Source organism: Centruroides vittatus, unplaced genomic scaffold (assembly GCF_030686945.1).
Source record: "Centruroides vittatus isolate TY-2023 unplaced genomic scaffold, ASM3068694v2 scaffold_3315, whole genome shotgun sequence".
Classification (NCBI taxonomy): Eukaryota; Metazoa; Arthropoda; class Arachnida; order Scorpiones; family Buthidae; genus Centruroides; species Centruroides vittatus.
In genome coordinates, this window is record NW_027122703.1 from 4373730 (window position 1) to 4400582 (window position 26853).

A 26853-nucleotide genomic window follows, 5' to 3' on the forward strand; every position below is an offset into this window, starting at 1 on the left:
TAAGTTATTAAGTTGTTTTGTCAACAGTAGTGCATTTTGCCATTTTAAAGTCAACAATTAGTGTTGTGATCAATGTGGCTTATTTTAAAAAATATTTTACCTAATTCATTCTTCCTTACATTGAATTCAACATGTTCGTCTATTTAAAAGCTTTTTCCTCATTGTCAATTTGGATAGAATGCACTTTAAGGTTCTCACTAAATTTTTTAAATAAAAAAATCATTAACCTAAACAGTGCTCTATATAAGGCTTTGCCTTTCTTGCAAGACAAAAGATGGTATATGCTGAGAAAGCGTGCACAATTCACCAGCCTTTTTAATCATGTATGAAATTGCACTGGAGTGTAGTCTCCTTCACATTGTCCTTGATTAATGATAGATGAAATGTGTCTTTGTTTCTTTAAGTGTTTCAACTGCAAAACAATGCATATGAGCATTCCTGCCACAATGTAGTTACAATTTTGTCCACCACAACCATTGGCAAATAAATTAGCAGTATGGACCTTCCTTCTATCATATTTCAGCAACTTTCTAAACAGTGCTGTTGATACTTCAGAAGCACCTCGACCACTTTCGCACTCATTCCAAGTAATGCAATAAGTCCTGAGAGGCTGTCATAAAAAGTTAAATTATAAACAGCCAACCTTTTTTTGTAAAATACCACACCGTCATTTGATACAGGCAAATAGATGACCTGTTGAAGATCAAAACATAAACAAAGCAGTCTGGGATCATTTTTAGTGGCAAACTTGCAATAGACATAAATTTAGGTATGCCTTTACAATCATTTAAAAATGTAGTGCTTATAGCATCTTCTGAGAAATGTGCATAAGTTACAATATTTTCATCAGTTATTTGAGAAATGTCCGGTGTGTATCACTCTATAGAATGCAAATGGTGTTACATAGAGATACGCTGCTCCATCACAACACGAAAGACCCAGGCTTATATTTAAAGGCGTATCTAACTCATTTTAGCCAAATTTTGAGATACACCTTTATGTATTTTCACCATCAATATGTACTGTATAATGCATTTGAAAAACATATAAAAAATAAAATAGTGTATTAAAATTTAATATACTTTTATATACTTGTAATAAATTTATGAAGTTTTTTATTTATGCACTTGTCACATACTATACCACCCGTATGTGACATCAGTTGCCTTTTCCTGCCAAAATTCCAGTCGTGAAAGAATGAAGAGTTATTCTAAAGGTTAGCTCATATTGACAGCAAATAGTAAAAACAAGTGAGAAATGGGAAAGTAATTTTTATTCATGTAGCAAAATTGGTTCACACTGAAAATTTTCACATTTTTTAGTGTGATGGACTGACAGAGAGCAATTTGCTAATGGAAAAACAGAAACAGTGTCACATGTTGCATATTATTCACTTTGCATTTTTCATCTGCTGGTGATTTGCTATCAATGTGGACTAATCTAAAGTGAATACATAATTTGCTTTTTTCATAATTGCTTTAAATTTTTTCGTTTCAAAATGAATAATGCAAAAGTGGAGAAAAGTGCTGTAGAGTACTAAAAAATATGACATACAGTATAAGTCAATCTTAAATATACTAATAGGAAAATCAGAAAATTTATTAAAATAGAAGTTAGAAAATTTTAAAATTTTTCTTACATCAAACAATGATTTCATAGTGATTAAGATGTGTCTACATTTTCAAAAAAAACCTGCATAAAATACTTCTGTAATAGGGAAATTCTAAATGTAGTCTCTCTCATTACAGAGAACCTATTTCATGTGGAGACACAATCAGATTAGAACATTTAATAACTCAAAAAAATCTTCATAGTCATTTATTTTCATCACCTCTCTCTGGTAATCAAGAAGTTAGTGCATTTGGTGATAAAGGAGACGGAGATTCAGGTTAGTAACTCAAAAATAATCTAACATTTAAAATTAGTTTAACAGTTTTTAATTGTCTAATTAATAAACATTTCCAATAAAATTCATTTAAGTTTCAGATTTTGTCTCAATTAAAATGATTTAATATAATTAGAATTTTAAACATATGAGTAGCAAAATTGCAAAATTTATCATTAAAAAAAAATTAGTAAATAATTTTTCAGAAAACAGAAAATTTTATTATTTCTAACTTTTTTATTATTGTTATATGCTTTTTATTTACTTATATTAACTAGACATACAGGTAGATTAACTCAATTTTCTCACTTCCCAATTTCCCATCTAGTTGAAACTTTGAATACATATGTATTCCTGATGACAATACACATTTTATTCTTTGCAAAAAATTGTAAATTATAAATAAAATCAGATAACAGCTAGCATTATATATAGTTAAGTTTCCTTTTAGTCTTACTGTATAGATAAAACCTTGTAACTCAATTTTCTTCCATTTCCTAATTAAATATTAAATCAAGAAGAATTTTGATAATTCAGTGTTTCATATATAAAACTAAAAAGTAGAAAATAAAAATTTTAAAAAATTTAAAGAAACAGTTTTTATTCGCATAAATGCACTAAATTTTAGACTAAAATTTAGAGAGATATTTTATCGGTCTAAATGTAACTAAATGTATAGTAGCATTTCAGGACATGCGGAAGACATTTCCATAAAAAAAGAAAGAAAAAAAAAATAGTATCAAAACTCACCACTATAACAATGCAAGTAACAAATGTTTTATTTTTCAAAACACTCAAGCTCTACAGAGACATTAGTGATGCAAGGGGCACTGCCCACGTGGTCCTCAATCCCAAAGATGATGAAAAGTGTTCAATAGCCAATCGTAATTGATTCTCCAATACTTCTCATGTGTGGTGTGATACTGAAAATTTGGAAGCCTTGATAGACATTATGTCCTTGACAAACCACACATTTTAAGCATTCCCACAAATGAAACTGCTTTTTTGTTGCTTACAGTACCAGAAATGACTTAGTGGTAATTTTTTTTTCTACAGAAATGTCTTTTTCTTGTCCTAAAATTTCACTATATCAGATTTGATTGATTCTGACTGCTAAATCTCTTTCTGAACAGCTTTGAATAGGGGTACTTTAATTACAATCACCTGGTACTTTAGAAGCGGACAATAATCTCATTTATATAATTTAATTTTAGCTATTAAAATATATGTATCATCATGAATCAAATTCTGTTTAATATTTCAATTATTCGTTCAATTTATTAAAATTTTTATAACTTAATTTAAGAGTTGATGTACTTGTTATGTGAACTCAGATTTATTTATGAAATACATAAAATTTTATTTTTATAAAATTGTATTTGTGATATTATATTTTATTAGTATAATGATTTATATGTAGTCCATGATTTAGCAAAGAATAATTATAAGTTGTGAATTGTTTGATACTTTATTTATATAGGTGATCACTGGGTTGTAACGTGTAATGGTCAGTACTGGGACAGAAAAGAGGATGTTAGATTAAAGCATGTAGACACGGATGCGTAAGTTAAATTTCAATGTAAAATATAAAATTTTTAATATAATATTTAAATTAGAAATTTATTTAATATTATTATTTAGTATATAAGAATTTTTTTAATTATTATTTTTCTTTCTTTTTAATTTTTGCCAAGTAAAAAATAATATGGTTAATTCTGTCAAATCAATAATATATGATTTCTATTTAAAAAAACCATATTCTTTTAGCTACAATAAATCCTTAATATCCATGTTTAATTCATTTCAAGAATTTCCACACAAATTGAAAAACACGTACATCACATTTAAGTACAATGTGACCTATTTTTAATCAGTGTTTTAGAGTCAAAGTTAGTAAAATTCTTTAGATTCCAGCTTTGACTTTTGCTTTTGGTACAATTTAATTATGAAAAATACTTTCTAATTAGTATCTAAAGAAATTTCTTAGAAAACAGTGTCTGTTTTTTAAGAAACTTTTTCATAATTAACATTTTACACTTTAATCAATTCAGATATCAAAATGATATTCATCTGTAAAGGCCATTACACATACATACATGAAAGACATCAGCCATGCATAAGGTGTTTAGCCAGTGGAAAAGAAGTTGTTGTTGGTAAGGCTCTCACCAGAAACCTTCAGTAACTCCTCAATATCTTGCTCGTTTACATCATCTAGTCCTTCTGTATCAATTAGGTTAACAACTTGTGTCAATCTAACGATACGGCGATAGGCTCTTCTCATTGAGAATTCTTGGATACCTACAGCCATAACTTCTTCCACACTTCGTTCAAGAATTTATTAGTTAATTCTTGAAGTTGATATTGCCTATGGCATCCATGATGATATATTTTTTCCAAAATTGCACCAAACAAACCTAGATTTAAGGAAAGTACAGTGCTGTGATGAATTGCCACCTTTTGCTGATTGGTTCATGTTTGGGAATAATCGTATTATATACAAAACAAGGAAATGAGGCAAAAATTTCAATCGGCTCAGCGTAAATTTTCAGCTTTTTTTTAAGGCTTCGAGCAGACTGTGTTAGGGTATACTATAGGGCAGGGGTGGCCAACTTTTGTGTACATAAGATCTACTTTTTATCTTAAAAATGTGTCGCGATTGACTTGTTGCCATAGGCTTAGTGTAAGTGGGGCAGGGAGATGTGAAATACATACTATGTTTATACACTGTGTTTCAGTACGAGGTGCATCCTGCGAGCTATGGGTAGATAAGCAGAATATATGTTCAAAACTATTTTTTATTTTTTAAATCACTTATTAAGTTTTCGAGATATGGGTTCATAAAAAAATTAATTTCCAGACCCAACTTTTGACATTTGCAGCTACGAGTTCATTCCGCATAGGCGGTACCTAAAAAATCGATTTTTGGACACTTTTTCAAGATAGATTTTCAGTAACTTAAAATATAATTTAATTTTTTTATCAATTGCAATGTGTAAGTTGTGGTACTATTTGTTCGTAAATATGAAAAAGTTGTTATAAAAATGCACAGTATGGCTGATAATTTAATTACAATATTTTACTTTCGCAATTTTTTTGGGGGCCAGGAAAATTTATCATGGAAGAGTGATATAAGATTTTTAGATTTATTTTTTGCTAATCTATCAATAGCTCGCGGGAGTGCATCTCGTACTGAAACGCCCTGTATATCTACCTATGTAAAAAGCAACATAATTGTTTAACGGGCCAAAAAACAACATGAGTAATTATTAACAATACTTATTAATTCAAATTATCTACAGATAAAGACAGATTTAGAATTTATTTTATTACCTTAATATTAATGGGAGGACTGAGTTTACATGTTCTCTAACCAAAAAATCATAATTAGGTGTATATCCTGACAAAGATAATAATAATAAGTCTTCAGTATGGGAACAGTCAGGACAGAACGTTGTTTAGTCTTCGTTAATTTTAAGTATGAAAATGCCGATTCACACAGGTCCGAAACCAGAATAAATATATTCGCTACATTTGGTGATACTGGAATATTTTTATCGGTTGACGTATTTCCAAAAATCCAAAATATAGAGGTCTGTTGCCGAAAAAGCTCACTTATCAAGTAAATAGATAGGTTAGAAAAGCCACAATTTAATTTAAAACATAAAGAAAAGGTACTTACAATTTAAAGAGGAGAAAAATTAAAACTCAACATTGTCACCGTGGATAAATAATATTCATTAATAATTATGTTGTTAATACTAAAGAAAAGAAGTTACCGTATGACAGTACCAAATAGTCAAGCTAAATGACTGTTTTCTACGAGTTCAGTCATAACTGCATGCATATTGTGCTTTTGCGCGTTACGTTCACGCGTTGCGTTCAATTATAAGTGTAACACTTTAAGTCAAGACATCGCGAGCGATCGACCAAAATTGGCTTCGTGATCGACTTGTTGGCCACCCTTGCTATAGGATATACTAGGGTTCACGAAATTCCATAGGGAGTAATCCCCTATGGAATTTCGTGTGTTTGGGTATATATCTGAACTCAGGGGATCGAGACAAGTTCTTCGATACTCTACTTTTGGACCGGAGATGAAAAATAAAAAAGTTATCATACTTTTTTCCGGCGATCGCACGATGATAGGGAGTCACGTCGCTCTCCGCTAAGTTGGCCTTGCTATCGCGATCGGGAGTCGCGTGCTTGCCGTTAAAATTGCCTTTAGTAGACATTTCCCCCTTTTTTTACTTTGTTCAAGAACTACCGTGAATCGATCACTAGTTTAGCACATGGCGGCGTGTGGTGGCTCCCATACGAGAGGTCAGTCGGGCTGCCATGTTCGCTGCCATAAGTAACATTAACCGAAATGGCGATCGTGCGATGATCGGAAGTCGTGTCACTCTCTCTGCTCTCGTATCGCGTGTTTAACGCTCCGAGAGATGACCGTAGTCCAACGTCACGGTTTGCAGACTTTACCGCAAGATGGCAATACTAGCAACTACGGTGCTGTCTGCATGAGAGCATTAAAAAAAGTATGGTAACTTAAAAAGTGTGATAACTTTTTTATTTTTCGTCTCCGGTCCAAAAATAGGGTACCGTTGAACTCATCTCGGTCCCCCGAGTTCAAATATATAATCAAAGTCCTGAAATTCCATAGGGAGTAATCTATAGTACACCCCTGTGTTATATCAAATCAGCATTAAATGAGGCAGCATTAATGGGGTCTTGCTGTATATATATAGTAAAATAATAATAATAATAATACATAACCAAATGATCGCCTTATAATTGGGCTATAAATCCACTACTTTAATAATTAATACTAAGTAATTTGCTACTTAGTATTAATTATTAAAATTAAAATAGTGGATTTATAGCCTGATTATAAGGCGATTGTTTGGTTATGTAATATTATTATTTTACTGCATCATTAGCAAGATTATTACTATTACACAGGTCTGCAAATTTTCAGTGAACAAATATTTTTTGCGAAGTAGCAATTGACGTTTATGTTTTTTGGTATGCTAATTTCAAATATGCCATTCGCTTTTGTCCATCACGTAACAGTTTTTTGAAAATTGCGTTTGAAAATTTAGAAAAATAATGCTTTATATACCATGTAAATACATTTCTAGAAAGTAAAACAAAGTAATAAGTAAGAAGTTTTGTGTGAAAAATTACTTTAATACTCGCATATATATTTAGAATATATCATTACTGAGTCGTATTATTGTCATTAGTACAAAAGCATATGATTCTGGATATTCAGCAATGGCCGCATAAAGTCTAGTTTCTAATGCTTTGTAGTACCTTTTTCTTTTGTGTTGAAAACTCCATGTGGAAGCATATCTTCTGTGTGTAACTTGCGGCTGTTCTCTATGTAGCGACCAGCAGTAATCTGCTATCATGTTCTTGTTCCATCTACCTTGGTATCTGCATTCCATCTGCTTAATGTATTGGTGAAATCTTTTGCCGTGTTCCTCAATGACGGCACCAAGATTTTCAGGAAAATAGTCCAGATGACACATCAGGAAATGAACTTTCAAGCTGACAGAACATCCTAATTTTTTTAAATTTTCAAGCATAATTTGTACAATTTGTTTGAAGTTGGGATCTTTATAATTTCTCAAAAATTTATTAACAACTTCTTTAAAGGAGCTCCAAGCTTCCTTTTCAACGTTTGTCATACATACATCAAATTTTTCATCCTTCATAAGTTTTCGAATATCTGGATCCACAAAGACACCTTCCTTCACTTTGGCTGCAGATAATCCAGGAAATGCATGAAGCAAGTGCTTGAACACCGACCTTCTTTGTCTAGAGCTTTCATGAATTGTTTTATCAAATCAAGTTAATTATGAAGTGAAGGCAGAAGAATCTTTTCTCGGTCAACCAAAGCTTCCTTAATAACATTTTTGCTGCCAATTTCCAACTTCTCTCTTACTGGCAACTCTCTCTTAATCTAATGTTGACTCCTTTCCCTACTGTCCCACTCACACAGGAAGCATGAATATTTTGTATATCACCCCCTTGAAGTCCAAGAAGCATGGCAATTACTTTTAAATCTCCCACAAATGGTCCACATGTGATCCTTGTATTTAAGTTTGTTCAAAATGACAGCTAAATTTTTGTAGCATTCTTTGTAGTGCACGGAATGTCCAACTGGTATTGAAGCATATTTATTTCCATTATGGAGTAACACAGCTTTGAGGCTTCTTTTGCAGAGTCAATAAAGAGCCTCCATTCCTGTGCATCATATTCAATTTGAAACTCTGCCATCAAGCCAGGAATATTGCTGCAATAAACTAAATCAACATCTTTAGAAAAATAAGGAATGTAATCATTTTCTTGTCTTCTAAACCATGAAAAAGAGACACCAGGTGCCAATAAGTTTTTTTCATTTAGCCTAGAACCTTGTAGTTCTGTGGAATTTTTAGGAAGGCACAAGTCTCTCACTGAATCATTTAATTCACTTTGTGAGAAGAGTTGAGGATTGTTACTTCCTGCTGCATTGAAATCATCGTCAGAGCCATAGTCTTCTTTGGAGTCAGAAGATATATCTAAGTTTTTCTGGGGGTTTAGGTATGGGTACTCCAGGACCATGAGATGCGGGACGCACAGCTGATGGAATGTTTGGGTAAACAATTCCTTTCCTATTTTTGGCATTGAATCCATGCACATTTATGGAACAAAAGTAGCAGTCATCACTGTGGTTAGTTGGCTCCCTCCAGATCATCGGGATTCCAAAGCAAAGAGATTTTTGTTTTCCAGAGGTCTTTCCAGTCTGTCTTAAGAGGAAGTGACAGAATGAATGAACTTCACCTCATTGTCTACGCTATTTTATTAATGTCTTTCCTTTTTTTATTTATGTGTATTGAACATTTTTTGATTTTTATTAATTGTTTATTATAAAATAACAAAAATAAATAAGATATATATCTTAGATATATAGAAAAGTCATTAATATATATACGGGGTACGATCCAAAGTTTGGGGAATGCAGTAATCTACAACAACAAAAGCATGTATTTGAAGTTACAGCATATGAAATGGATTCTACCAAACCACCTCTACGTGTTCAGGTTAATTTCACCCATGTCATGTGATTAAACTGCGAGTGCTGCTGTTTTTTTCCAGAGATAGTTACCTTTGTCCTGCGACGTAATCAAAGTGGAATTTCAAGAACAACCTCCAACATTTCGACTTCACCGTGACCTTTCACCGTAGAATCACCGTACACCTTTCTTAGCAAGTTTAAAATCTCTGTAGGTGTTTTACCTAAACGCTGACAAAATTTAATGTTGGAGGTTGTTCTTGAAAGTCCACTTTGATTACGTCGCAGGACAAAAGTAAACTATCTCCGGAAAAAAACAGCAGCACTTGCGGTTTAATCACATGACATGGGTGAAATTGACCTGAACACGTAGAGGTGGTTTGGTAGAATCCATTTCATACACTGTAACTTCAAATACATGCTTTTGTTGTCATAGATTACTGCATTCCCCAAACTTTTGGATCGTACCACGTATATATATATGTCGTATTATTTTGCAGTCGTAGTCGTGGGGTCGAGTGTAGGGTTAGCAAGACAAAAGAAAATTGGAGACCATAAAAACACGTCCGTTCACTTTCAGGTCCTCACTCGAACTCTCCTTTATTCTTTATTGGTGTTGTTAACCTCATTCCAAAAGGGGCGAGATTAACAAAGTAAATTACAGAAAAATATACAAAAATATATACAAAATTTAAAATATGTTAAATGCCCCCCTCCTGAAAAGGCGACATCATGGAGCCTCAGGGAGGTTGGGCTGGGTGTTATACAATTTATCGGCTTGAACTCTAAAGTTGGTTGGATTATAATACGGTATAATTTTATCTACATTTACAATATCAGTTAATTTATTTAATGATTGGACAGGTCTGTCTATTTCTACGTTACAAGGAGATACTATCTTTAATATGGTGAAAGGTCCATGATACTTTGGAGCAAGTTTTCCTTGGTCGGGATGGAAAAAGGTTTGTAGTAGTATTTGGTCTCCTACTTTGAAGTTTGGAGTTTGGTGTTGACTATTATATTTATCTCTGTTTCTTTCATGAGCTATTTCAGTTCTTTCGGTGGCAATCTTACGTGCTTCGCTGAGAGAGGGATAATTCAAGTTGTCAGGTGAATCGGGGATTTCTCCGTACATTAAAAACATTGGAGGGAATCCTGTTATAGTATGAGGCGTTTGATTGTATTCTTTCACAACGTCACGTAACATTTGAGTCCAGGATCGTTTTGGATTCTCTGAATATTTTATTCTTAGTCTAGAGACAAGTGTGGCGTTTAGTCTCTCAACTATCCCGTTGTGCTGAGGTCGCTGAGTACTTGTTAGATGTTGTTTGATTCCATTCTTTTCTAAATATCTTCTGAATCTAGAGGAGGTAAATGAAGGTGCTCTATCTGTTAGTAGACGTTTCGGGCTGCCTGTCTGTAATATTTTGCCTAGACAATCTATGTAGGCGTTTATAGAAGTAGATTTGGATGGAAAACACCAAGCAAACCTAGAAAAGTGATCGATGGCAACATGAAGGTAGCCTTTAGTAGATCCGTATCTTTGCATTCCAGAGACAGTGTCCATAGATAACATGTCAAATGGAGCTTTTGATGAAGGTAAATCACCTAACAAGCCAAACCTTTTATGGTTGTATGTCTTTGCTTTCTGACAAGCATCACAATGTTTAACAAACTCTACAACATCGTTGATGACATTCGGCCAATAGTAACGTGGACTAATTAGTTTCAGCATCTGTGTTATACCTGGGTGACCATAGTGTGCATGTGCCCTGGATAGCACCTTGTATTGAAGCGATGGAGGTATGACTTTCTTTGTAAATCCCTTCTTTCTGATACAGATTACATCTTCACGATCTCGGAAGAATTTGGGTGAGGTGAGTAATGAGGTATCCTGGTTGGAAAGGACTTCCTCAGTGGTAACAAAATGGCTCACGGGGGCTCTGGATAAATAATCAGCTTCTACATTCTGGCTTCCCTTCTGATGTTTAATATCATACTGATACATGCTTAGTTTCAAAGACCATCTAAATAACCTTCCAGATGGGTTTTTTATACCTTTCAGCCACTGTAAAGCCTGATGATCAGTGTGTATGGTGAAATAGATATCATGAAGATAAAAGTGAAACTTTTCAATAGATGCTACAATTGCAAGGCATTCTCTCTCACTAATGGTGTAGCTTTTTTCATATTCACGTAAGGACCTGGAGAAATAGGCAATAGGAAGTAATCCTTTAACAGGGTGTTCCTGTTTCAAGATACTCCCTATACCATCTCCGCTAGCATCTGTATAAAGATGTGTAGGAAGCAAAGGGTTATACATGTTTAAGATGGGTCTGGAGATAAGTGCTCTTTTTAATTTCTCAAAAGATTCTTGACATTTAGTCGTCCAAACCCAGTTTTGATTTTTCTTTAGGAGCTTATTTAGAGGAGCTCTTAAATTTGCATAATTTGGAATAAATCGATGGTAATGGTTTATGGACCCTAAAAAGCCCTGTAATTGTTTGATATTGGTTGGACATTTTAACTTTTGTATTGTTTCTATATTTGGTAATGAGGGGGAGTAACTTTCTGGTTTGATGTTGAACCCAAGATAATTAATTTCAGATCTAACAAACTGACATTTTTTAAGATTTAAGTAGAGACCCTCCCTTGAACATAATTCAAATACTTGTGTTAAATGTTTTAGGTGTTCGTCCACGTTCTGACTAAAAATTAACAAGTCATCAAAATAATTGATGAGAAAAGGAAATCTATATTTATTTAGGATATTTTTTAGAACTAGCTGAAAAATCTGGGGTGAAGTCTTTAGGCCAAATGGTAAACGATTCCACTGGAAATGACCAGAATTCGTTACAAAGGCAGTTAGTTCTTTGTCTTCAGAATGGAGAGGAACCTGCCAATAGGCTGACAGAATATCTACCGTAGAAAATATTTTCGCACCTATAAGTCTATCCAGTAGCTCATCTATTCTGGGAATAGGTTCATTGTTAACTTTAATCCTCTCGTTTAACTTCCTATAGTCCATACATAATCTAGTTTTTCCCTCATCTCTTTTCTTGGCTAATGTGACTGGGGCAGCGTAAGGGGACGACGATGGTTCAATCAATCCCGACTTTAGCAATAGTTCCACCTGTCTATCAATCTCTTCCCTATCACGGTAAGATGCTCTGTAAGGTTTTAAAGTTATGGGTCTTTCGTCTTTAAGTAATATTCTAGGGGAAGCTATTTTTAGGGCTGGCACTGAAAACTTCTCAGCAGAAAAAACTTCCCGAAATCCTAAAACAATGCTCTTTAGCTTCTGCTTCTGATCATCCTTCAGATTAGGGTTAACAACATCCCTAATGTTAAAAATATTTAACAGAGATTCCTTTAAGGAAGTAGAACTATTCCTACCCCTACAAGTTCCTGCTGCATTTTGAGCCAAAGGAGGTGGGAAGACAAGGTTAGGAGCCTGAGGGGTCTCCTTCTGATCTATCTTATATAAGCTATTACTATTTTTACTTATTCTATTACAAAAATGATTAATGTCTCTACTATAGTAACTATTTGTGGAACTAGAGTGATTTGAACGTACTTCAAAAGTATTAGGATCTAATGCTAGGATAGTCTGATTTTGGGAGATCTGATTAAGACTAGAATCTATGACAAGACTAAATTTTCTAATGTCTGGATAAGATAAAATTAAATAAGGGAAATACCTGGATACTACATGTAAAGTAATGTTTTTTGTCAGGTTTCCAATCTTAAGAGGGATTGATACATTAGCCATGCTTGTGGTAGATCCTGCAGCTGTAGTGATAATCTTCACATCCGATTGGTATTGAAAGTATTTGGATAAAGTATCTAATAGTTTTTGGGATATAAGGCTGATGGAACTTCCTGTATCGATGAGCGCAGGCATCGTCTTGTTCTCCATTGAAACAGTTAGTAGTAGTCAAGATGGTGAAGTTGGTTCTGCCTCATTTGCTTCAGATACCTTGTGGACGTCTCTGTGAATAGGAGCTGAATATCTTTGGGGACAGTCTCTTCTCCAGTGCTGTGCTGGTAATCCCTGCTGATAGCAAAAACGGCAAGGGGATGGCGGTCTGCTCATGTGATGTACCAAATTTCTGTACTGGGGTTGACCCCGTGGTGGAATCCAAGATGGCGTCGTTTTCTTTGTGTGCGGCCATGACAGTATCTGGTTTTTGGCAAAGTGTTGGGATCCTGTGTAATTTTCTCGATTCGGTTTAGTTGCCGGATGATTTTCTTTCTGGGTCTTCGGCGGATGATCTGCTTCTTCTTGAATTTTTATTAATTTAGTAGCCTTCTGAAGCCATTCGACAGCGGTGGCTGGCGGTGCGGCTATCATATATTTTCTAATTCCTGCATTTATGCCGGCATTGAGACCTGTAATGGTCTGTTGCATGTTTAACTTAGCTTTTTCCGCCAAGGAGGTTTTGTCCCTATAGTAAGTTAAGACATCTTCATCTCGCTGGTGTTGTCGATTTACAAAATCGGTGAAGTAATCTTCTTCTTCCTGTGGAAAGTACTCGAGTAATTTTTGTTTAATTTTGTTCCAATCCGTTTCCTCTACTAAATTTTCACAAAAATAGTCGAAAGCTTCATGCTGTAAATACTCTGGTATGTAAAAGTGGAGCTCTTGTTCGTCAATCCTTTGTCTCGCCGCTTGCTTCTCAAACAGTCTCATCCACGAAGTTAGACTTAGCTTTCCACGTGGGTTAAACGGAATAAGATTTAGTTTAGGAGGAGAGGTAGAACTACCTGTTTCTGGGATGGATTTGTCTCTAGATTTACTCATTGCTGGATAAGGTAATCCTGTCGACTCTTATAAATTGTCGTATTATTTTGCAGTCGTAGTCGTGGGGTCGAGTGTAGGGTTAGCAAGACAAAAGAAAATTGGAGACCATAAAAACACGTCCGTTCACTTTCAGGTCCTCACTCGAACTCTCCTTTATTCTTTATTGGTGTTGTTAACCTCATTCCAAAAGGGGCGAGATTAACAAAGTAAATTACAGAAAAATATACAAAAATTATACAAAATTTAAAATATGTTATATATATATATATAATATAATATTATGAATTTTAGCGGGCGAACAAAAATAAATTACATGTTAATTGTATACTCGTAAAAACACAAACACTGAAAACCGAAAATTTTATATTGTGGAAAAACTGTATGTGATGGAATTTTTCGGTTATTTTTTCTGAAATCAGCGTCCAAAAATACATCAGAAACAATGCTTAGTTTTCAGGAAATATTTTCATCGCAGACCTGTGTTATTATTCCTTACATATAAAGCTTATAAAACAAGAAATTAAAAATTGCTACATCATTTCCTGTTTAGCAAAAACAAAGTCTCTGTAGATTTATCTCTTATGTTGTTAAATAAAATTTTTATTTCTTCATATCTATTTTCAGATATGGTGGTATTGTGATATTTGAAGTGTAAGAAACATAAGCGCATGAGGAAATTTTCCATAACATTAACAATTAAAAAAAAATTAAATGCTGCTAATATAATACCCTATTTTCATATCACTTGTCTTTTTCATTCATGTGCAGTAACATCTGAAGTTTATTTGCTTGTGAGGACTTAGTATGTAAAATATGTTAAAATGAATGTGAAGAAATATGTCTTATTTAACAATGTAAAAGAGTTAAATATACAGAGGCTTGTTTTCGCTAAACAGGAAATGACATCACAATTTTTAATTTCTTGTTTTATAAGCTTTAAACATGAGAAATAATAATAGCAGTAATAATGTACAAATGATGTACAAATAAAGTACAAATGATGCAGTAGAGTAATAAATAGTAATGTTACACTTTAAAAAAAACTAAACTAAAATTCCAAAGACAATAAAGAAAATATATTTCTCTTGCAGACAATACATACATAATGTGTCTTTAAACAATACATCCTTTCTCATGCAGATGAGGGATAAGACAATTCCATGGCGGAGTCGACCTTTTATTTAAGGCTTCTCGTCCACCTTCAAATGTAAAATAGTCCAATACTTCCCTCTAGCGATGGCAGCACAATTAAAAAATAATTTACAATTTTTAAAATAAGCCATATTTTTTAATTGTGCTGCCACTGCTAGAGAGAAGTATTGGACTATTTTACATTTGAAGGCGGACGAGAAGCCTCAAATAAAAGGTTGACTCTGCCATGGAATTGGACGTATTGTTTAAAGACACATTATGTATGTATTGTCTGCAAGAGAAATATATTTTCTTTATTGTATTACGTTGTCCTGGCTTATTTTAAAATTTCAAAGGTTTGAACCTACATCATCTAGTTCCAGTACCTAGCATCTTATCCAATACTTGGCTTTTGCCACAAAATTTTTGTTTGATCTTTTTTTCAGTAGACTAAAAGTGAAAGAAGTTATCCCAAAAACTTTCCCAAATTTTCTGTCAGTCAATAAAAACTCCACAATCTGGAAATGCCAGGTGGCACTGCACAAAACTGCCTTCAGTTCTCAGTGTCACTTCCTACTTTTCTGCCCACACTTGCTGTCTGACATGAAATTGTTAGGTGTGTGGTACATGGGACTCTCATTGCACAGAAACTAGACAGTCTGCTGTTTCTCCTAAAATGTGATTTGTGATTTAATTTTGCACTGAATGTCGAAACAAGCAGACTATGGTTATCGCCACTTTAATAAAAATGTTGCCAAGTGGCAATTTTGGCACTATGCAATGCAATCTCTGGATTATTAGTTTGAGTAGTGCTACACGAAATAATTGAAACCAAGTAGCGTATGAGTCACTCAAAAAGCAAATGATTTTTTTTCATGTATGAGTGTGATTGAGGTTTTAAATACTAGCATGCAACCGAGTGCAATCTGCCAATTGTAAAATGTGCCTTCTCAGAGGTTTTTAAGTAGGGTTTGGGAAGTCTTGACATTCTCGAAGTCCCGGGACACAAGACAACCCACGATCAAAATCCTGGGACTTCGAGACTTCTCAGAATAAAATTAGAATAGAGTTCATTTTTGGCGAGATGTATCAATAAAAAAGCAATTTTAGTAAAATTCAACATTTATTGAACATAAAATCAAATCCTAATATTTATAACGTTAATTAAAGTCTAAACAATTTGTATGTTTAAATTAATTCTTATAATCATAGATTCATTTTTTGACAGTAAAATCTTATAATTATAATACCAACTTAGTAATCATACTAATCATTAATAATCATCTAGTCTCTATTCATTAGTAATATAAATAATATAATAAACTAGCAATTAGACTTCTTTTCTGATTTAATAAAATAGGCATTTAAAAAAATCGGAGCATTTACAGCTTTGTCCGATAATCTGTTTCTGATTTTTGTAATAATACCTCCAGACAAGAACACACACTCATTTTCAACAGATGTCGGTTTTATTGTGTTTAAAGCTTTATAAAGTAGTTCCAAACATTCAGTACATTTTCCAGTTGTTTCAAATAACTGGAACTCCTTTTTTAATGTTTGTCTTGATCTTTTTGCAAGAATTTCGGGTACATTTTCTTCGATTTTTTTAATTGCCTGTTCCATTTGACTTTGAAATGACTCATCAGGTTCTTTATGTAATGTAGAACTACTGGTACTGGGTTTGGCATCCATTATTTCCAAATCTGGCATTTGGATACGAGGGATATTTTCAAAAAGTCTGCAATACAGATCGTCTCCAAAAGCAATAAGTGCAGTTTTATTCAAATTCGAAGTAAAAAAAATCCATATTTTGCGACTGTGAGCTATAGTGGCCAGTGTGCAAATATTTTAACAAACATAAAACCCATTGTGATCTTTCTTCTAGACAAGCTTTCAATGTTTCAAAGAACCATACTGCCAGATTATCATTTGTCATTGTTGATTGAATTTTTTTTCAGTAAAACATCAATTATTGCTTCGGCTGTGAGTAACGAAGAGTTTTGTCTGCTTAAGGCTTCTACAGCTATCTTGACTGGCTGCAATAAAGTAACGATTGACTGCAAAAGAAGAAGATTGTCTTCATTCCATTTGTCTAACATGTTCAAATCAATCAACGCTTTCTTTATGCAATTTTTGAGCTTCAAAAATTTATAATTTAATTAAGCTAATTAATTTAATAAAGCTAATAACCTTTATTATGACCTTCTGAAAATAAAATTATTACAATACAATTTCGACAAGCGTGTCTCGAGTCTTGGCCCGAAAGTCCCGGGACCCGAGACAATTAAATTTAGAAAAAGTCCCGGGACTTCAAGACACGAGACTCCCGGGACCCAAACCCTATTTTTAAGGGAAACTGGCCCATATTCAAACATTAGGGTTAGGATGGAGTAGACATGCCATAATGTTACATCATTTTTTATTTTTAGATGTTCAAATATTATTTGGAATTGATTGATAGTTGAGATGATATGAAGTTTTATTTGAATTTACTGATTTCTATCATTACAATCAGTATCATGTTTTCTGAATTAACAACTGAAATAATGCACTTCAATTGCATTATTTCAGTTGTTAATTCTAATACTTTATGGAAATTTTGCATTTTGAGATAAATTTTAAAGAAGAAAAAAATTGTTAAGAACTAGATTTTGTTTTTGTTCAATGTTTAAATTGATTTAATGTTTAACACATCTTATTCTGCAAACTTATATGTTACTACACAATATATCTGTGTTTAATCTCTTGTATTTAGTAATTTAGATATGTTTTATATAATAAAGGCAATCCCTGACTTTCAGAGGTAATGCATTTCTAAAAATGTGTACAAAAGTCAAACAATAGAGCTTCATATTATAAAGGAATTTCTGTTCTTGAGACCTAATAAGAAAAAAATTATAAAATATCTTATTTTGGTAGCAAAGTTTTACTTTTTACAATGAAAAGAATATTGTTTAAAATGTTAAACCCTAGATTAAATCAAAAAAAAAAAAAAACAGATAGTAAAATTAATCTTCAATGTTACTGACAAACTTGACAAAAAATGCCACTGCACACTAGACTAAAAATTATTGTTTGTTAGCAGTAAACATATGAAGGTCAGAATTTGGCATATGAAAAGCAACTCAGGGTTATAGAAATACTAGGTACAAAAAAGCAAATTGTCCAAAAATTAAGTATTTCTGTGTATTTTTAGGATAGGTGGAAGGCTTATAATTTAATATTTTTATGCCTTGTTATGTTACATATATTTTTATTTATATAAAAATATCTGAGATGTTGTTTATAGTAAATAGAATAAAACTATAACACTGTCCTACCCTCGAGGCATTGTTCTATTGATATGGTGGAGCGCTATATGTTTTAGCAAAAGAGTTATGTATTATCTGAAGAGGTGTGCAAGTTAAACAAATTTTTACACCCAAAATGCATTGTAATGTAATAAAGGCTAACAGTTGTAATCCTTAGTAGTTTTGTCTCTGATAAAATGCAGGTATAGCTAAAAAACATAGGTTGACTTATGTATTAACCCTTGAAGTTTTTTAATTTTAAGAAGTCTTTTTTTAAAAAATTGATTTTTTTTATATAAAAAAACTGCACCATAAATAAATAAATATATATATATATATATATATATAATATATATATAATGTTACTTATACAAAACTATAATTTTTAATTATATATTAAAATCAATTTTTAGTAAAAGTTATTTCAACAAACTTATTCTTTCAGATGGTTGAGTATATCCGGACACACATATGGAAGGCCAATTAGAAATCAGTTGGAAGTATGTGCCGTCAACTATCCAGACAGTTCTTCATACTGGAGAATTGCCGAAGGAGTATTTATTAAACCCGTTAACTTTCCTAAAATTCATCAACACACTGAACTTTGAATTTAAATAGTTATTAAATTAATATTTGTATTACGTTACAACATTAAAAATTACCTCATTCATAATGAGTATAAATGTATCTTTTTAAATACAACAGTGTGGTCATGTTGTAATTTCCATGTCTTCATTAAATAAATGTAAATTTCCAATTACACTTTCAATGTATTGAATCATAAGTTTGTTAATTATTATTTTCTTAAGTTAATGAATTGATCAAAACAAAAGTTATTACATTGATGAATAACTTTCAAAATATAAATATAAGATACAACTTCTATTGTAATCTTTTATCATAGTTGAATAAATTGTATACAATAGACATAATTTGTTATCAAGAAAATCTCTGTTACAAACTAACCAACGTGGATTTATTTGATTTTTACATTTTCTGACCTTTCATTCAAACATTCTTTTCATTTTTGTTATCTTATTTTTCAAAATGACAATATAGAGAAAAGAGGAAAGATATATTGCATTTTGATGATGATTTATTTATTAGTAGAGGTGGAGAAATACAAACTAATAGAAGAATATATTTGTTTGTGTGTTTATATTTATAATAGTGAGTCAAGTGATCAATGATATTACACTGAATTTTTGGGATTCCAACAAAATTATGTAATTTGGACTTTTCACTATAATACTTAATTTTTGAAGATAGAAAAAATTTATATTACAAACTTATGGAATAAGATCAATTATAACACTACTTTTACATAAGGCAAATCAATTTCAGTTCAGATAACAACTGACAGTCTGCTGCACAAAAGTGGTGCATTATACTTCTATCTGTCCTATAGGAATAATGAAAGCGTTAGATATTGAAGTGCTCTAAAAGATAATTGAGATGAAGAAATAAGGAAATACATAATAAGATTAACACAACTTATCTGAATTTATCTCATTTTATGTAATGATCAAATTAAATCTAGGAAAAGACAAATAATGTTAAACATGATTATTATTTTGGAATTCTACTGTAGTAGTATAATCTTTAGCTTCAGTTTATATAAACTTCTAACATTCAAAAATTATTTTACTTATTAAGAACAAAAGTTACAATATTGTTAACAACAAAATATATTATAAAAATTTATTTCTAAAATGTTATTTACATCAGGGGCTCCCAACTTAGTTGCTAGCAAACGGTCATTAAACTTATTTGAGAGGTCAATAAATTAGTAAGATTGTGTATAGTCTAAATTTTTTATATTTAAAAATAATAAATAATAATAATAATTCACATTAAATTTTATTAAAGTAAAAAATTAAAATTATGTACATACAGTACAGGTAACACCTGTATAACACAGCACTTCTATAGCACGAATTCACTCTAACACGGTTCGAGAATTGGGTAAAACCCTCATACAACATGAAATGTAATAAAAACTATTAAAAGCGAACTTTATCTAATTTGAAAATAGGGAAATCCCCGTATAACAGTTCAATAAACGTGATAAAGCTTTTAAGTGCGAAAGATACCTCATCTGAATTTTTCATTCAAGCACGTACATACTATCAGATTTTCCTGCATAACTTTCATGAATTATTAGTACTTACGTACAGTATGTAAATTTTCTTTTCCCGCCTTCTGTCCGTACATGTGATCCATCTCAAAACTTGTTTCGGTGTTGCCAATCTCAACACTTCTGCTTTTGAAGTTGCCAGATGTTTTTCCCTTATTCCATACTTGCTTTATTCAGTCACCGGTTCTTAGGCATTGAACCACGCCTCCGACTGTTGGGACAATCCACACTTTTACAAGTATACTTTAAGACTTTAATTGTGTGTCATTTTTGGCTACGTAGATTAAAAATTTTCAGTTAATAGTGCTTAGTGATGATGAAGAAAACATTATTTAATTTATATTAATATGTATCACTTAAGAAAATTTTAATAAAGATATATATCTTATTTATGAAAATATAATAGCATGTTTTTTAATTTTTGAAACATAACTCCCCTTTTCGTACTAGTTCTTTGTTTCATATAAAACAGCAATTTTTTGGAACATAACTCCTGTGTTATACGGGGGTTACCTGTATATATGTTTGAGAGTAAAAAAAATTACAAATTCGTATTTGATTACTATGTTTCATTTTATTTGTAATTTATAATAATAGAAAAGGGTCAATAATTAAAAAAGGTTGGAAACCTCCAATTTATATCATCATATACCGGTAAGTTATACATTATGTAAATATAGTAATATAATATAATAAATTCAAATAACTATTATTACAAATATATTTTACCATTAATTTATCTTGAAATTCAGATATGTTAATAATTAAAAGTCAACACTATACATAATAACGTTTTGCATACAGTTATTTTTTTTCATTTTAAGTATATATGAACTTTGTCATTCTAAGTGGAATTACAAAAATATATTGAACAAATTGATAAAACTATATATTCTTTAAATACGTAACATTTATGCATTGATATGAAATATATATATAATATGAAACTGTATATTTTTTTTTTTATGAATTACAGCTTTATCTTATTAATAATAATCATATTAATACATACAATTATTAAAAACCTATTCTACAAGTTAATTCCATTTTGTATTTTTACTAATCTTCATTGCCATACTTTTCACATGCATAAAAACTTATTTAATTGCATATGGAAATCACTCCTACATTATGGTTGTTTCAAGATTATTAAAACATTAACAAGATATTTGCTAGAATATATAATGATTATTCCATTCAAAATTTCATATTTATTATTTGAATTTATATTGAATAAAAATATTCAAAATTCTTTAGGAACTTGATATTTTAAATATGAATATAAGATGTTTTAAATTTTCTTCATTAAACAATTTCAATTTTTTACTATTTATTCAATAATACAACATAATGTTCATAATCTATAAAAGTAGAATTTGATATACTGTACTTCTACTTATAAATTTTATATTCTTAACATGTCTCTAAAACTGGTTTATGTAATTCAAAAATACAATTACAGTACTGTATTTGACTGCCTATACACAAAATTATGATAATGAATAGCTAAAAGCATTTATTTCAATTTACATAATTAAAAAATTATGTACCCAGAACCTTGTAAGGTGCGATAATGCAAATGTCGACAAACAAATGTTTTCGAACCCCTTCTGGGCTCTGCTTCGGGTTCCAAATCGTTTCTAGATGGATGTTCGATTGCCGTTAAATATATTTTTATAACAATAATATATTTAATGGCAATCGAACATCCATCTAGAAATGATTTGGAACCCGAAGCAGAGCCCAGAAGGGGTTCGAAAATGTGTTTGTTTGTCGATATTTGCATTATCGCACTGTAAAAGGGTCTGGGTATTTAATTTTTTGAAGTAATTCCAGTGTGGTGAGTAGTGAGTTATTTACATAATTAAATACATAAGTTTTGAGATTTAATTCTTATACTTTATTTCAGAACAGCACAAACAACTATATGTAAGATGTATTTATTAAATATGGAAGCTCAGAATTAAGTTTTAATATGTGTATTTTATTTCATTACATTAATATATAAAAATAGCAATTTGTATTCTTATAAACTTTAAAAATGTAGCATATTAATAATTTTCTTTTGTATAGATTTTATTTAAAAGATCAAATACTAATTTATTAGATAAGAATATCTAAATACATTGTTTAATTCATCTCATCATCTGACAAAATCTTTTTTCAATAAATTTAAAGGCAAATAATTATTTTCTTCTCATTATTCTTAATAATACAAATTTAGTATTTAAAATTCAAAAAATACAAATACTGTGATTCTAATCAATTAAATATTTGAAAAACAAAAACAAGGCTTTAAAATAAACTGGGTTAGGTTGTCTCTATGAACAAAATATTCAATATTCTAGAATGTTAAACTCTTTAAATATAATTTATACAAAATGTTAGCGCACAAAAGATTCATAACATAAGCATTAAAAAAAACTATTGTATTAACACAACATTAATCCTTTACTACATTAACTTTGTATTTTAAGTTAAAAGAAGCTTTAAATATTGAATTCACATTCATTGTAAGTTTGATAATAAATCTACAAAAATGCCAAGAAGTTAAAAAATTTTGATATAAGCTCACAAAATAGTCATCTGCAATTATTAGTGTATAATAGGAATTAAAATTTAGTATTGTAACAGATTTTCAAAATATTTTATAAATATATTTAGAGACAAAAAAAATTCAAATATGTAAATTCTGATTTAAACATAATTTACAAACTAATAATTCTTTAGAAAATGTAATCTTTTATTCATATTCTAAATAATAATTTTTATATTTACAATGATTACTTTAAACATATATCTTTATAAATTTATTCACAATAATAATATTTAACAATAAATATACTTTTACAATTTTTTCTATTCAATTTTCATTTAAATGTACAGTACATATATGTTTTGATCTGGAAAAGTCACATAAATTACACGCTATTCTCGGCTTCTTGTTCTTTCTTTATATTTTCCAACTGCTCTTTCTTCTCTTTCTCCACCATCTTCAGCACACCCTCCGGAATCCTTCCCTCATCCAATTCTCTACACCACTGTCTATACTGAAACAACAGAAAAATAATTATCCGAGCCTGGCGCAAACAGGTGACACGACAGAAAACCACGATACCATTTCCAATTCCTTCCTCAGTAACAGAACCGCCCTCTCCCTGTTGGCCACCAGTTCCTCCAGATACTGATAACGGAGCTTTTTCCGAGCCCTGCACTCCCTGGCGCTCCGACGGCTTCTCTCCGGCTTCGCCTTCATGTCGACCTTTGCCGATTTTCTCCCCGGCTTTCGTCCTTTCCTTCCGTTACCCTTGCGGTCCTCTCGGTCGGGACTCTCCTGAAACGACACGCAAGACCAGTGTTTATTTTTCCACCGCCGATTCATTTATGACAAAATCAGACACCGTCAACTCCGAAGAAAACCCGAACACGGATTCATTTGACATCACCTCCATTACTACTTATTCAAATCACTATTTTGTTTTTTTACCCCCAAAATTATACCACTATAAAATTTTACGGATAAAAATAGCAAAGACATCGCGATATTTAAATTGCCCAAACTTACAAACGGCGAAAATTGGCCTCACAATATCGTTTTATCGCTCTTTAAGTACGTACGTGGTACCAACGCAGATGCACGGAAACACGTAGTTCGATCGCTTATTAAACCGGGTACACGTCCCGACAATATACGTTTCGTGCGCGTTTTTGCCCGTGTGTGTGGCTGATGGCAGACAGACTTGGGTCGGGCCACACATTTCGGCGGGGTTCGGCACGAAATAAGTCGAGAAAGTTGAAAATAAATGGGCGTAAGGAGTACGTACCCTTAACCAAGCCGTCCGATCGAATCCTCACCCGCTAAGAACACGGATCGTCTACTACGCATTTCGGTCGGTCCCGTAGGACGCTTCGTTGAGCGTTCTCATTGGTTATCCTAGTTTCGACGCACATTCCGGCTCGGTCAGAGTTGCGGTTTTTTATTCTTCTTTTTTATCGATCTTTACCGTTCGAAATATCTCATTCGTCGAAAAACCTTTACGGAATTCGAATCCTTCAATGGCCGCTCGTTTGTCGTAATTACCAATCTGGTACGATGGCTATAATACACGTTATACGACTTTTTAAACATAAAAACGAGTTATCGTTTTAAATTCGATTCAAATCTTTCATTTTCTTGTTTGTATGACACAGTTTTTTTATATAAAAAAACTAAAACATAACGGCAATATTTTATAAAAGCTTAACAAGTTTGAAAAAATTAAATCATCGTTGTAGTGGAAATAACGTCGTCACAAAAATTTATAAGAAATTTTAATAAAATAGTAATCAATTGACTAAATACTCGACACACTATTATAAAATATGAATTAACACGAGATCAATGGCACGCTTTATTACTTAAATAGAAAAAAAAATCGTATTGATGAGATAAATTGTGTAAGTTTACATATTTCTTAAACAAAGGAATAATATTTTAATTTTAACTTATTCTAAAAGGATCCAGGAGTAGAGGAATGGGATACCATTGGCAACTTGAATAACATTATTGATGAATACCATTTTTATAATTTGTAAAAACTGATACTGATACTTAGTTTAGGTTCATAAAAGTATTTAAGTAAATGTTAAGAGTGCAACTGCTTTGACATCAGTGTAGTTCCATTTGTGCTGCTTGTTTTGGGATGCTTCTGAACCACATTTTCAGAGAATGATGTTTACATCATCATCCATTGAAAAAATAATTTTGGAGAAAATTTTTGCCAGGAACATATACAAGAACTTCATATCAGTCATCATTTATACTCTAAATCAGCTCAACATAATAAAGAAAAAGTTTTTTTTAATTGAATATTTAACAACATTCACTCGTGCTTGGTAGATCATCATTACAAAATGATTGTTCATTTTCTTCTTTGGAGAAAGTTGTTTAGCTCAATGACATCATCAGATTTGTCCTTAAACTGTTTTAGAAGATAAATTATTAGCCTGGACATAAGTATAAACTTAAAAAAAATTCACAAATGAACTTTTCACTGGACAAACTGTATAAGTGTCCTGTTTTGTTGTCCTTTTTTTAATGTTTTATATATATTTTCAATGTAACTGCAAGTAAATTTTCAATATATAATTTTTGTATTTAAAACTATATATATTTGTTTGAGATTTGTTTTAATATTTAATGAATTAATAATTCCAGAAAAATTTCTTTGAATAATATGCTTAATCATTAAACTTTCAAGATTATTTTTCAAATATATTGATATTACTTTTTAACATGTTTAAAATTTTCAAATTTTAAATATTTAGATAAGATAATTATTTAATCTTCAGCATTTTACCTTTTGTTTGTTAATTTTTATTCATATGCCCATTTTAAGTCAGTCAGTTTGATTTTGATTTATGCTAATTCACAACAACATTAATTTTCAAATTTTCCCCAAAAATTTCTCAAAAAAAAATTTTTTTTAATGTAGAATATTTTTTTAATGCTAAATGCAAATATTTATGTAAAAGAATTAGCAAATTTGGTAGAATATTTAGATGCACAAAGAAAAGAGGAGACAATGATGAGCTAGTGTGTGATGTAAAGAAAATATTGTGCCCTTAAACAATTTCTTGTTAATGCCAAACTCATTGATTGAAGAGTGTTGTGAAATGGACTCTTATTAGGAATGAAATGACTTCTTTGTAAGATGGAGTTTAAATGAAGCCTTAGTACCTTATTATGAAATTCTCGAGGAGAGGAAAAGGCATGGCAAACGGCTTTTGACAAGCAATTATTTATTGTGACATGGTCACAACGCTGGGCTGCAATTTTTAATCATATTCTTAATTTATTCAATTTAAAATATTCTCCATCTCAAATTTATTCAATTTATATTCTCCATCTCAAATTTGTAGCGTCTTGCTCCTGTACATCATACTTTCTGATAACAACAAAATCATGCTGGTCATTTTTGAATTGAATTCACATGACTTCCGGTCTAGACTGAAAGTTCATATATAGTAAACCAGGGCCTCCTACCCCTAAGCTTATCATATCTTCATCTATCTAACACCATTCTTGAAACTAATGAAGGACAAACAGATGGATGGACAACAGGGGAAATTTATAGATCTACAATTTTTTCAAATTGCAGCTCAATAAATATTTTACAAAAGTGAACAAACTCAACCATCACTGATAGATGACCCTGAAACAGGAGCTGAATCTACATCCAATGGCACTGCTGTATGAGATCAATATAGTGGCAGTATAAAAATTGAATCATTGATTTTGGTTATAAATAAATAAGTTATGATTTCTGTATTATTATTATTTTGTATTAGTAAAAATTTTGATACTAAACATGTTTTTATTAATTATGTGTATATGTATTGTACATACTGTATTTATTCAATTATAAGCTGACACTGATTGTAAGCAAACCCAAGAAAATAAAAAATAAAACTTTATTAATCAAGTGTAAAGAATAAATTTTATACCATTTAATTGTTCAGTTCCTGTCATCAGATGACTCAAGATTCATCATTGCTATCTTTGTACAGAGC

At 31.4% G+C, this 26853-nt stretch overlaps 2 protein-coding genes and 1 long non-coding RNA gene across 3 annotated transcripts in view; 2 read left to right on the plus strand and 1 right to left on the minus strand.

The window, feature by feature from the left end:
- The window catches only part of LOC136988479 (stromal cell-derived factor 2), a 40752-nt gene extending 21826 nt beyond the window's left edge, over nt 1-18926 (plus strand). The window contains exons 4-6 of the mRNA XM_067286345.1: nt 1749-1888; nt 3366-3447; nt 18610-18926. Coding sequence (XP_067142446.1) covers nt 1749-1888; nt 3366-3447; nt 18610-18772 — 385 coding nt within the window. The 3' untranslated portion in view covers nt 18773-18926. The remainder of the gene's footprint in view (nt 1-1748; nt 1889-3365; nt 3448-18609) is intronic.
- Nucleotides 1-26853, plus strand: part of LOC136988460 (NAD(P) transhydrogenase, mitochondrial-like) — a 267559-nt gene that overhangs the window by 135428 nt on the left and 105278 nt on the right. The gene's annotated exons all lie outside the window — the stretch shown is intronic.
- LOC136988439 (uncharacterized) lies at nt 23573-24739 on the minus strand. Its single transcript, XR_010882760.1, has 2 exons — nt 24126-24739; nt 23573-23635 (listed from the first exon to the last, which is right to left on the minus strand). It is a non-coding gene; the product is annotated as an uncharacterized lncRNA (long non-coding RNA).